Source organism: Brachionichthys hirsutus, chromosome 24 (assembly GCF_040956055.1).
Source record: "Brachionichthys hirsutus isolate HB-005 chromosome 24, CSIRO-AGI_Bhir_v1, whole genome shotgun sequence".
In the NCBI taxonomy this organism is placed as follows: Eukaryota; Metazoa; Chordata; class Actinopteri; order Lophiiformes; family Brachionichthyidae; genus Brachionichthys; species Brachionichthys hirsutus.
This window is the reverse complement of record NC_090920.1, coordinates 1,720,181-1,732,707: the sequence shown is the minus strand read 5'-3', so window position 1 is coordinate 1,732,707 and position 12,527 is coordinate 1,720,181. Positions and strand designations below refer to the sequence as shown.

Here is a 12,527-nt window from a genome sequence, read left to right as displayed (position 1 = left end):
AAGGGTGCATGTTGGCTGTCCATTAAAAAGGCATTTTAAACGGGGTCGGATTATGACTGCTGGAAACGGCTGTGCAAACAACGTGTGAAAATAAACCGCCCCGCTTTATTTGACTTTGGGGTTGTTGGTTTTTTTGCGGACACTCTTGGATACCTGAGCTTCAACAGATACGCTGCGTCGGCGCTTTCGGCGCTAAAGGGAAACGCTTCAGCCTTCTTTCGGGGTTTTAAATTTATTCCTCCGAGTGTGAGGACGGGCTTTGATTCAAGTAACCCGTCCTTTAATTTGCTCATTGTTTCGCCGACGACGATTCATTCCGGTTTTCCGGATCGGATCTTTTCTTTGCGTGCTTTCACCAGATAAAGGACGGTCTATCGAGGGACCCTTAAAAAGCTCCGTCCCTCGAGGAGATCCACCGCTGAGGGGCCGTCACAGTGTCCCTGACAGCTGTTTCCAGCGGGACTCAGGTGCCGTCTCCGCAGATTGGCCTTATCAGCCACGGACAGGCCCGAGGGACAAGCTGGGGTCCCCCCCCACGGCGCTCGCCACATTCACCGGGTGACAAGTGTTGACAGCCAGGCCCAAATCGCATCTCCACACCGTCGCTTTCACCTCCTCGACGGCGTGAATGACTTGGAGTGCGTGGGTGGACTGCCGGGGGGGGGGCTCTCTTGGCAATGATAAATGGGCCCACTCATATGATTTTGCATATTCCTGGGGTGTCGCTAATATCGTGGCTCTCCGTGATAATTGAATTGATGGGACCCGGGGGGGGGCCGGACGCCGATCTTCAGCGAGTAAATGTTACTTTAGCGCACCCGAATCCATACGTGGCCCAAATCCTCCTCATGTTGCACTTTCATTTGTATCCAGACTTCCTGAAAGACACACACACACACACACACGTGCACAAGCGTGCACGCACACACAAACGACACAGTGGCATGTTTTGTGTGTGAATGAAGACGCTGCATTGTGTCCCTGATGTTTGCTTTAGCAGCGAGCCAGGGAGCCGCTCCCGGCCCTTTGATTAGCAGAGGGCTGCAGACAGGTGAAGGGGGGGGGGGGGGGGTCTGTGTAATGAAGAGATTATAGAGCCCCCCCCCCCCCTAGAACTGTATCCCAACCCCTGCAGGAACAGCGCGGGCACAGAAGAACATCCAGCACACATGTGCACTTAGCTTGATAACGCTGCAGCGTTTCTTTTATGGACGACGTTGCGTGTTGCACAACAAGGAGAGGCGGAGGCTAATTAATTTAGAGTCCTCTGTGGCTCTCTGGGGGGGGGGGGGTCCTCTGAGTCGGATGAATACCATCTAATGCTGAGGGACGCTTCTTTCTGGCCTGATATGATTTTAGATGATACAGAACAGGCAGGACTCTTAAAACCTGCAGACGGGTAAACATCTGCTGTTTGTTGCCCCCCCCCCCCTCCCCCATTTCTCTCCTGCATTTTAGTGCATTGGAATCCGTATCGTCTCAGAACCTTTTCATGTTGATGGTAATAAATTCGGCCATATCTAGATTGTATCCATTTTTTTTTTTTTTATCAGCCAGGAAATGAAAGCAGCCTCGTCTCTGACAGAGGTCAAATTTAATCCTGGAGCTTCCCAGTCGGCTCTGCTTCCAGATATATGGCTCAGCAGGCGGGTATAAAATCCTCCCTGGGCCATTTGATAGATTACTTGTTCTATTCCTATTGATATTACCCCCCCCCCCCCCCTGCATTGTCTGTTTGTCAACGCTCGGACCACCAGTTTCATTCCGGGAAAATGTTGCCCTCACCAGGAAAAAACAGGAAGTGCATCCTTCTCAATCCCAGAGAAAGTTGTCACGTCTTCATCGCATCCCGCCTTCGGTGTCGCCTCTGTAGCTGCAGCTCAGGCTTATTAAAGAGTATGCTTTCAATTAGCATTCTCTCCACCACAGGGGGGGTGGGGGGGGGGGGTGCAAGAAGCCAGTGCAGACAATAAACCTTTCAACCGAGACAAACCGTGATGCATTGCTTGAGCTTTCGGGCCCTGCGGATATATGGTAATGTTTGATTTCATGGCTTTGGGCCTTGTTAAACCGCTGAAATTATATATCGAACAAAAGCAATCCAGGGCCTTTTACGACAACGCGGGCCGTAAATCCCGCGCTGTTATTGAAGTCGTCGGCGAGGCTCTGCCATGACGCACACAGAGGTCCGTGGTTTGCGCCTGGGGGGGCCCTCGTTGGGGCCTTCGTTGGGCCATGTGTGCAACAAAAATCCAGGACTCAGGCGGCGCTTTTGTGCGAATCCAGGCCAACTTGCTCGGCGATAACTGCCCACGTGAATGCACGCAGTGCTGGAAAGGAAAAGGCCTTTGTGCGTGTTTGCAATGAGGTGAAGCCCCCGCTGAACTGCTTGGGGTCGGAGGTCGCGCCTGTCATGAGCCTCTCTTCAATCACTAGAAACGCCAAATTAATAATATACTGACCTTCACGTCTGTCTCCACCTCTCGAGTCACGCTTTAAATCTGCTTTATTTACAGGTAGTTTATCATCAAATTCAGTGTTTTTAATTTAACTAATACTGTAAAATTAAAATCATTATTTTCTTTTAAATATATTAATCACATTGAATCAATATTTACGGTTAATTAATTCTAAACGTTTTTCGAGATATTTTATATTTTAATTGCATTCTAATGAGGCGCTATCAGCAGCCATTGCCCCTTCTCACCACTAGATGTCCCCATTGTGCTTGTCAGAGCAGCTTCCCCCCCCCCCACCGATCATGACGTTGGGCTGAGGAGACTTGATCCAGCGTTCAGTTAATATTTCTTTCCGCTGCATTGAAGAGGCATCGCAGCTTCGTCAAACATTCCCAACATCAATCCCACCTCTCAAGGATGCGGTTCCGTCTTTTCCTCCGGAGTGACAGGCCGGAGCCAAAAAACACGTCTTCTCCGGAGGAACGATTGACATTAATTGCTTTTTAAATGCAGCATTTCTTTTTGCTCAATCGCTTCCAAAATGATTGCATGCTGCCAATCGAGAGAGTTTTTCTAATCGTGGTTCTGCAACCTTCCTCACAATGCAACGCTCCATCCTCTGAAGGAGGCCGTAGCTTTTGAAGTTGGGTTTAGAGGCGGGGCCAGTTCTCTCTTTTTGGGAGCAGACAGAAGAAGAATTCCAATTAAAGGCCGAGAAAGCCTTCGTTTTGGTGAAGAAGGACAGATTTTTTTCTTTATTTTTTTTAAATGCTCATGCGATCTGCGGAGACCTTAAACACCGCAGACTTCCCCGGGATGAACTCGCACCAAAAGCTAAACTTCAAAGAAAAAGAAATCCAGAATAACTCTGGTGATAAAACAGCAATTAAATGACGTAAAAGGGGAATTAAAGGCTGGGGCGACGCCCTCCCTGATCCTGCTGTATAAGTTGTGAAGCCAAAGACGTGTAATATACGCATCTATTCTTAGTCCTCAGACGACCTTGACGCCGCTTCCGTTCCAGCGTCGCGCAAATCAAGAAAGGAAACGATGGACGGAGAAACGCAATGTTTGACATTTCGTATGAACTTTCCCGTCGCAGCGACAGAAGTACACGGCGGCTCATTACGAGCACTTCAAAGGAACAACAAACAGAGTTAATGCTCTCATTATCGGGCTTCCCTTGATCAGGAGTGGATTTTGCCCACTGGATTTGCCTAGTGTCGAGACATCGGGTTGGCCTCCTTGAACCGGACGACCTCAAACAGTCCACGTGACTCAGGGACGATGTCTTGAAGCTGTAGGCCTGTCATGCCGCCAAGAGATAACGTCGTGATGTGTGTTTTTTTGTGTGTGTGTGTGTGTCCGCAGCGAGAGAAGCTGATCCACGAGTTAGAGGAAGAGCGACGTTTGCGCCTGGAGAGCGAGAAGCGCCTCCGGGAAGTGACGGCGGAGTCCGAGCTGGGGCGGGCGCAGATGGTCTCACTGCAGCAGAAATTCTCCAGGTAAAAAAAAAAAAAGGGGGGGGGGGGGGGGAGGGGCAGGGAACCGATCCCGATGATGTCATGATCACGCGCGAGCGATGAAGGTATTTGAATCTGCTGAAGCGACGTCTGTCGGGACTTTTTGCAGCTCCATCGTGAAGTTTTCCGACACAAAGAGCCGGAACTAAGTCGATGCCTTAATTAGTCGATTGGAATTCAGCGCTTTCACCCCCCCCTCAAAAAAAGTCCATTGAATTTCACATTAACGGCTTATCTACTCATTAATCTGGGGGCAGGAAATCCGTGCATTTTTTAATGGTCCCAACGTTGCGGGAGCAGATGAGGCCGGAGTCACGGCCGCGGGAAGCGTAAAATATTCAAGAGCCATTCTTAAGATTTATCACACATTCTTTAACTTTCCATTGATGCTCCTGAATTTAACTCAGGTGATTTTTTTTTTCTCTCTCTCTCTCTCTCCGTGTTCACCCTCCGAACATTCCCTTCTTATGAAAGCAACTTCTGACACTCATTGGAGTCCAGATACGAGAAACCTTCGCAGCCGAGTAGAGCGTGTCTGGAGGCGATCCTTTATAAGCCGGCCAGCAGCGGAATGACCTTTGAAATAATTAAAATAGTTTCCAGTTGGTATTGCGTGACTTCTGTTGAATCTGAGGCCTATAAATCACCAAATTCCTAAACCCATCTGCGGCGATTCCCCATTTCCGGTGCTCTTGTCTGCACCTGTTTCTGTCTTCTGTTGGGTTTTTTTTTTTTTGCAAACCAGAATCATTGGTTAGACGAAAGTACCCCCCCGTCTCTGACCTGTCTGTAGGCTTTTTGCACCCGACACACAGTGCCATGAAAAACTGATAATGCAGCACGGTCTGTCCTGGAGTCTGAACGGGTGGGCGGACGGAGCGGCGGAAGAAAAAATGTTTGAGCAGCAATATGGGGGCCGATGCCTTTCACCCCGAGAGAGGAAAGAAGAGGATGTACCGCGATTCTATTCGGAGGGAACAATATAAAGCTCATCCCTGAATGGCTGCTGCACAGGTCCCTGGATGAATCTGTCGCCATCGGCGGGGTCACCCAGATGGATGGTTCTCATTGGCGACTGTCGCGCTGCAATACAGACAAAGATTCCACTAAGAGCTCTAAAAGTGCTTACAGAAGAAGTCGGGGGGGGGGGGGCGCTCGCCTAACCTCGGCATCTTTTGCGCCACCCATTGTCATTCTGGCCGCCTCCCTCGTCGTCATCATGCTGGATTGCTGCAATTTCTGCGTGCTGCGTCGTCAGTGCTTTGCAGACCCCCTGAGGAAACATAAGATTCGGCCGCTTTGCCTCTCCACGAGTTCCAGGGCGACCTGCCTCCCGCCTCAAGGCCAACGGGCCGTTAAAGTCTTAGTCTTTGTTCAAGAGCGTTCTCCCCGACCTGCCACCGCGGCCAATAGGAGCGGTGCATGTGCGGCGCGCCATGTATGCGCTCTACCACTAGGCTATTTTAGTCGCTGCTGCTCGCGCTCCGCCAGACTTCATCCACACGGCCCGGTTGATTTGGGCGTGTTTTTTTGTTGCGCATTGAGGGAATAGACGTCTTTGGAGATGACTCCCGCAAGTCATGTTTAAGCGGACATCCAATCTTTCTAAATAGACTGGGATCTGTTTGACACCCCCCCCACCCGGGGCAGCGATTGATTTGCGTATTGCTAATTAATAAGGTCGGGCTTTGATCACGCCGTTGGAAGTTAAACGATAAAAAGCCAGTTAGATTTGATAGAAAAAGCTACGAAACGTTACTCGTTACTACGTTGATTGGATTTCTCGGCCCTTGCCAAAGATCGGAGCCGGCAGATTGAACTCAACGCTGGCTGAGAGAGCCAGACGAACTCCGGGGACTGTCGGCGTCTCTCGGCCTTTGTTTCTGCGTTGGCTTCTAAAACGCCTCTGTAACGCAGAGACTTCGCGGCAGCAGCGGTTCGACGTAAACCGGGAATCGGCCATACTGAAAAAGGCTGCCTTTTCCATTTCCCATTTTCACGCACTGGAAATCTCCACTTGCATAAAGACTGCATTCCTTAAATGACTTGCCGTCCAGCTCCAGATGTAGGTGTGCACAGACACCCCCCCGCCCAACCGGTCGCATTCTCAGCCTGGTGTGGATCACATGAACAGCCCCTCCTGCCTTGGGTCAACCCCCCCCCACGGCTTCACCACCACTAGCATGGCCTGCCATCATTAAACTCAGACGGATTAGTGGGAGACTCCTGCCCACAACCCAACAGCCTCCGGGGGGGAGGGGGGGGGGGGCACCCTCGACGTCCCACAACTCCATTTGGCCCAGAAAGCACTGGAGGAGAGAGAGGATGGGGAGCAGCGGCACCTAAAATTCATCTCGTCTGTCTGGGCCGAACAGACAGAACTTTCTGTCCGACGAGGACGCTGTGAGGCCACACCTCCTCACCTTCCTGTGTCCCGGGACAGGATGACCGGTGCGTGGACGGGATCAAGGCACTTTTCAGGTAATCAGCAGTTCTGGGGATCGGGAGCTGCCTCCGGGTCTGAGGGGTGGTTTCCCACCGCTGCATGTTGTTGCGCTCGCTGAAGGACTTTGAGGACGGTCATGCATCTGGCCTGCGGTGGAGATTAGCCGCCTCTAGAAAGGGAAACGGAGAGGCCTTTTGTCTCGGTGGACACAAGAACTCAGCTACGCCGTTGTGGCTTTTGTTGCCTTTAAGGTAAACCAGTTTTCCTTTCGGTTGGAAATGAATTCCTCTGTCTCGCAGAAGAAAGGTCCGCTCAACGGCGAAAGCCAGGGCGTTGAGAAGCAAAGCCGGGCCTCTTGACTTTGATTCACTGCCGTGTTGAAGGCCCCTCTTCGTGGCATGATATGGGAGACTTACTGCTAGACTAACACCAGCAGCAGACGCCTCCGCGGTGCATGCTTCTCCACATCGCTCAGTGTGTGAGAACATGCACGTGTAACACAACGTGTTTGGCGGAGGCCGGTGACGTATCCAGGCAGGAATGGCGGCGTTTCCCCCCCCCCCCCCTCCCCCCCTCCCAAAATCTGGACGTGTTGTTTGGACAGCCACGCTCGGGTTGAGATCCCGCCACGGTCCGCAGAGTCACGTTTCAGAAGGCGTTTGCGCACAGCTCCGGCCGCCGCGGAGTTGAGTCATTGCCCTCTGTTTACAGATCAATAGCTTCTCTTCTAATCATCCGAGCGCCCGGGCCGCACGCGGACCAAGTGGTTGAATTTGGTTGGAAATGCCCCCTCCCGCCTGCTCGCCGTGGCGGTGGCGGCGGCGGCGGGGACTTTGCTGGATGAATCAGACCTCTGTTCAAGACAACACATCTGGGGTCATTAACCCTGTGTGAGGGTCTTTCTATAAGTGGCTTCCTTATTCCGGCCCACCAGGGACAGGAGTCGTTAGATAGATATTAGGTGTCTGGACTATTTTGGGAACGCCTCGTATTTAGTGGATTTATTGCCCCATTTTCCTTTAGACTCCAAAACTAAAGGGGTAATTAGGTCCGATTGAACTTTACATGGGTTGTTCGACTTTCATACTAATGTTCTGCAGGCTACCTCGGATTAGCCACGCTGGCTATGATTGTTTAGAGGCGTGCCATAAGAGGCTTTTGCGGAAGTAGGATATCCGTCCTCGCATCGCGACGCCTGTTCGCTCTGGCTTGTCTGGTCGGTTGTTCGCAGATTGTAGCCTAAAGCCAAACCGAATGTTGTTCAAACTGATCTCGCGGCTGCTCTGTAGGCTCGGTCGTCTGGCAGCTGCGCTGAAACATACACCCAACAGCTGTTTTTATGGTCTGTGCATGACAGGATACTATCAAGGGCCCACTCAGTCCTCCGTCTCTAAGATTTCAAATAAATGCATCAGAAGCTTTTCTGTCCTGAGGAAGTGTCCCGGCCACCGTGGGGAATCCTGAAACCTCAGTGTGGGCAACGATGGGAATTATTTCCTGCCTCAGAAACAGCCCCTGTGGAACCGTTCACAAGTGTGTTCTGCAAGATTACCCAAAGTGCCTGGGAGACTTTTTCCGAGATTGAATTCTGGAAACGTCAATTTTCCATGCTTTCCCACCACAACAAATCTACTTGATCGCTTTTATATTAAAAGGGGAAGCAGCAAGTGTGGCGAGTTCCACACTTCAGTCTCAGCTCTTCCCTGATTACGTTCTTCCACCATGATGTCACAATTAAACTCGTTGAATTGCAGCTTTAAAATGTCTCCAAAGATTAATGGATAAGAATATAGAGGGCTAAATATTTCCCTATCCATCTAGACCCCCCCCCATGGACTCCATCAACCCTCCAAAATGACCTTAATCGGGAGCTACTGAGGCTCAGGCTAGAAGTAATGAACTGCCATCATGACGAAGGTCTCCCGGTGGGACGTCTTCCTCTGTCTTTGTCTTCGCCTCACATGTGGAACACACATGGCGTGATGCAACCCAAGAGGCTGAGACCAGATGCTCTTGAGGCCAACGGCTCCCTCATTGCTCGCTGCTTCCTTCGGTTAGGGGTGAACGTGTGGACCAGCCATGATGAATTTGCACTTTAAATCCTTCCATATGTCCTGGGACTGCTGGAGGGAGGAAAGGGCAACAGCCTAAATCCGGTTTCCTCCATGTGCGCCTTTAATTTCCTCTCTTCTGTCTTCTGACTAGTCCTCAATTTGCTGCGCGTTCGCTCTGGACTTCGGGCGAAATCGCCGAGGCGATCGCGCAAAGAAGCTGCTCTGACTTCTCGAAGTCAGCAATTAAAAATCTAAATACGTTTTAAGATTGAAGAGACTCCCGTAAGTCTTTTTTTTTTTTCGTTAATAAACGTTCCGTGCCACGACAAGCATTTGAATGAAATAGGACTTTGAGGACACACTTAATGCGTTGGCCCCTTGATCTCTTTTCCTGTGGCATGTGTGTCTTGTTGATGAGGTCAAAGGTCGCTGACGAGAGCCAGCGGTCTGGAAGGCAAGGACCTTCTTAATGCAACGCCGCTATAACAACACGCATGGCTTCTACAGCTACGAACGGCATCAGAACTGGACCGAACCTTTCACCAGCTGCGCCGGGATAACAGCCCTAAGAGGATAAGAGTTGCTGAGCATTGGGTTAAGCTGGGCAATCACCCAGGGGGCGGGGCATACAGAAGCGATTCGCTGGAAAGGAGGGGTTTGAAAGGAAGAATGGAATATATCCTTCCGCCGAATCGGACCGTTTTTGTCGGGGAATGGATGAAAGCACGATTGCTGCCTCCGTGGCCTCAATTCAGCCGCACAAGCAGGTAATTGTTCTCTCGGTCGCTTCAGACGCTTTCGGATTTCCCAATCATTCCCTGGTCAGATGTGATTAGAGGGACTCGCCCGACCTGAGCCTCTGACAGCGCCGACGAAGCGAGAGTGCATTCCGAGGGCTCTTTACAGCGTTTTCGGCGAGAGACACTCCAAGTTCCCATTATTTCGTTATCCTCATCTCGATTATTGAGTCTTTTAAGTTCTTTCGGCGATAAAGGCACAAGGAGAGACACACAGCAAGTGCTCGCATTCTCCCGTAAAAGGAATGCCGCCAGCCCAGTTTTCCTATCACGGGATGAGTAAATGAAGAAAGCCATTACCAAAACAAACAAGCACGGGATGGCATCCAAAGATCTCCGATCATGCAGGGAATGTCCTGGCAGTGAAAACCAACACAGCGGCATGTGCAGAACACACACACACACACACACACACGCACACACACATCCCTATCCTTCGTCATGCTTTATTCCATCCTTGATTCCTGTCTGATCCAAGACTAGAGGCCTGCTTGTCTCGCAGCAGGGTTCCCCTTTCCCTTCTGAGAGGGCTTAGCACTGGACATATGGGAAAGCCTTTGCCTGCCGGATCGCTGTCTTTCCACGGGGGGGAAAGATAACGACACACCAGAGACACGGCAAGCAGAAAATGAGAGCAGGAGATCTTCTGTCGGGATAACCCGGCGACCCGGACCCGGGACTGAGCGTGCAGTCGATTGAGCGGGAAGCACCCATGGGCCTTTGCGGCGACCGCGTGGCCTGCTTGAGCCTCGAGACCCACATTTCAGCGGCAGCGTCTGGGTCACGCCGTAAGCGGCCGGAGACCGGGAGCGCCGGCTTTGCAGCCGGACTTCTCTACGCATGGAGCTCAGGGATGTCTGCGCGGCGTTTCTGGCTTTTTGCCGTAAGACCTGCGCCCATAAGAGCGGAGAAAAACTCAAGATGGGGTAAGCCTGCCGAGCTTTAAAGAAAAGGCTTTGAGTCTATTCATCGGTTCAGGACCCCCCCCCCCCCCCCCAAAGAAAAAAGTCTGTGCGATTGTCTATTTTGGCCACAACGTCGGGACTCGTCACATCGCCTTGGGTGTGTTCACTTTGTTCACCTCTACCGTTCACAGAGAGCGCGCGCTGTGTGTGTGTGTGTGTGTGTGTGTGTGTGTTGTCCGGAGGATCATCAGGCCTCGGGCTGGACATTGATTGGACCCTTAATTGTATTTTGCGGACTGCTGACGCACGTTTGAAATTCAGCTCGAGCAGCTCAAGGGTCAGGAAAGTCGGAATTTGCTTTCGCCTCCACACCCCCCCTTCGACACACACACACACACACACACACACACACACATATCTGTCCGTCCTTCCATCTCTCCTTCCGCAATCATGTTCCCAGTAGGTCAATGCCATGCACTTAATCACTGTGCCAGGATCTGAGAGTTATATTCCATTCATCATAAGCACTTAGAGGATTCCGTCTCACATATAAATACGTTTTTTTAAGCGGCTGAATTTACAGTCGTGACAAATGACGCTGTTTATTCCACGGGATGTTTCGGTGAAAGCTTGTTGCTCCCAGCAGAATTTGAATTTTGGAAACAAACATTTGGTTATTTAGATGCTTCTATTCTATTGTCTCTTCTGCAAACAGCCTAATTAAATGGCTGCGCGTTGATTGAACAGAGATGCTGCTAAATAGAGTTAAATAAGCGCTTTGTTTGTAATCAGGGCAACATCAATAGCAATTACTGGGGGGGGGGGGGGGGGGGGTAATTGCCCCAAGCATAGCTATTTGCAGGGTTTAAGACGCGGGAGACGTCTTCCCTACAGACAATAGTAGAGCACAGGGACACGTTTTTATTTTGTCCAGAGTCCAAATTGGACAAATCTTTTTCTTTCCTTGCCATCAAACACCAAGTCAATCCGGTAAGACGCACCTTCCGATCTCTGCACACGGGTCACGTGCACCAATCCCTTTAGTCCTGGGCCTGTCTCTGCGTTTCACGCTGATCATGCCTGTCGGCTTGCCCTTGACCCCCCCCCCCCCCCCCGGCGTCGACGTCCGCAGATTCCAAGGCGGCCTCTGTAGGTCGTGCCGATTAAGGCCAGCCATTTAAAGCAGGGACTGCAGCAATCTGGCAGCAGCCTGCCTGAGTGGCTGTTAGCTCAACGGCTAGCAGCCTGATTACAGACGGTTTTATGGCTCATCCGGGGCAGCTGGAGCGGCGAGCGGCATCTAACCCTAACCCTTTGCCCCGTTTGGCTGTGCTCACTCTCACCAACCAAGACCTGTCTGGTTGGTCACATTTCCTCTTGCGTTCTTTACTTCGCTTGCAGCTTTAGAAGCACAAAATAGGAAGGCCTAGTCTTGAAGGTCAAGGTCACTCTCTCCCATCCAGAATTGCCTGATCTGATATTTTTTTACCCAATCTTGGTCATTTGGACCAAATGTTCCACCCCATAATGAACTGCAGTTAAAGTTTGGACGCAGCTCATCTTTGATTCATCTCCGGTGCTGATTCAGCCCGGCTCTTTGCCGAACTGATAAGCCGCACCTTTATTTTCCTGTCTGAGGACTTATCGGAGGCCGATCGGCGCTCCAACTTTAACGACACAGAACTAGCCAACTCTGTTTGCTTTGGAAAAAAAAAAAAAAAGGAGAATGATTATATTCACGGCCGCAGTCATAATGAAAATAATAAATCTTCCTGGTTAAAGCCCGGCGTGTCACCACGGCTGGTCAGGAGTGCACAAATGTAGATTCACGAGGCGAGCTCTGTTGTTTTTCTTGGGAGGACAGCGTCGGGAGGAGAATCGAGGATTCTGCAGCCGGCTCATTTTCAGCGTTCCTTTGCCCCCGTTTAACTTTGCATGACGCGTAAACGTAATGTCATGTTAAATCTGTGTGTGCAGGATGGAAGAGACGGTGCGGTCGCTGCTGGAGAACCCGGGCGGCCCGGAGCAGACCGCCGTGGACCCGCTGGACATCATGAAGGCCTACAAGGTGAACTGCATTCATTATAGAGAGATAAAGATTGGGGTGAATCTCATTGCTTAAAATGCGAACGAAGGATGCTAAATCGACGCATTTGAGAAACTCGGCTAAAGTTTGCCAGCGAGAAGTTTCCCGTTCCGTCCCAGAGAGATCTGCTGCAGAACGGCGCCAGGCAAAGGCGTTCAGTTCTGGAAATCTGCAGACTGACGCGCACGCTTTCTTCCAAGCCACACTCGATATATCTTGAGCCGCCACAGCTCGGCTGAAGCGTCGTCGTCTTTTAG

The 12,527-nt window shown here is 51.0% G+C and overlaps 1 protein-coding gene across 1 annotated transcript in view; it reads left to right on the top strand.

The window, feature by feature from the left end:
- LOC137912249 (nck-associated protein 5-like) overlaps nucleotides 1-12,527 on the top strand; it is a 57,640-nt gene that overhangs the window by 24,133 nt on the left and 20,980 nt on the right. The window contains exons 5-6 of the mRNA XM_068756599.1: nucleotides 3,831-3,964; nucleotides 12,162-12,252. Of these exons, the coding sequence (XP_068612700.1) occupies nucleotides 3,831-3,964; nucleotides 12,162-12,252 (225 nt within the window). The remainder of the gene's footprint in view (nucleotides 1-3,830; nucleotides 3,965-12,161; nucleotides 12,253-12,527) is intronic.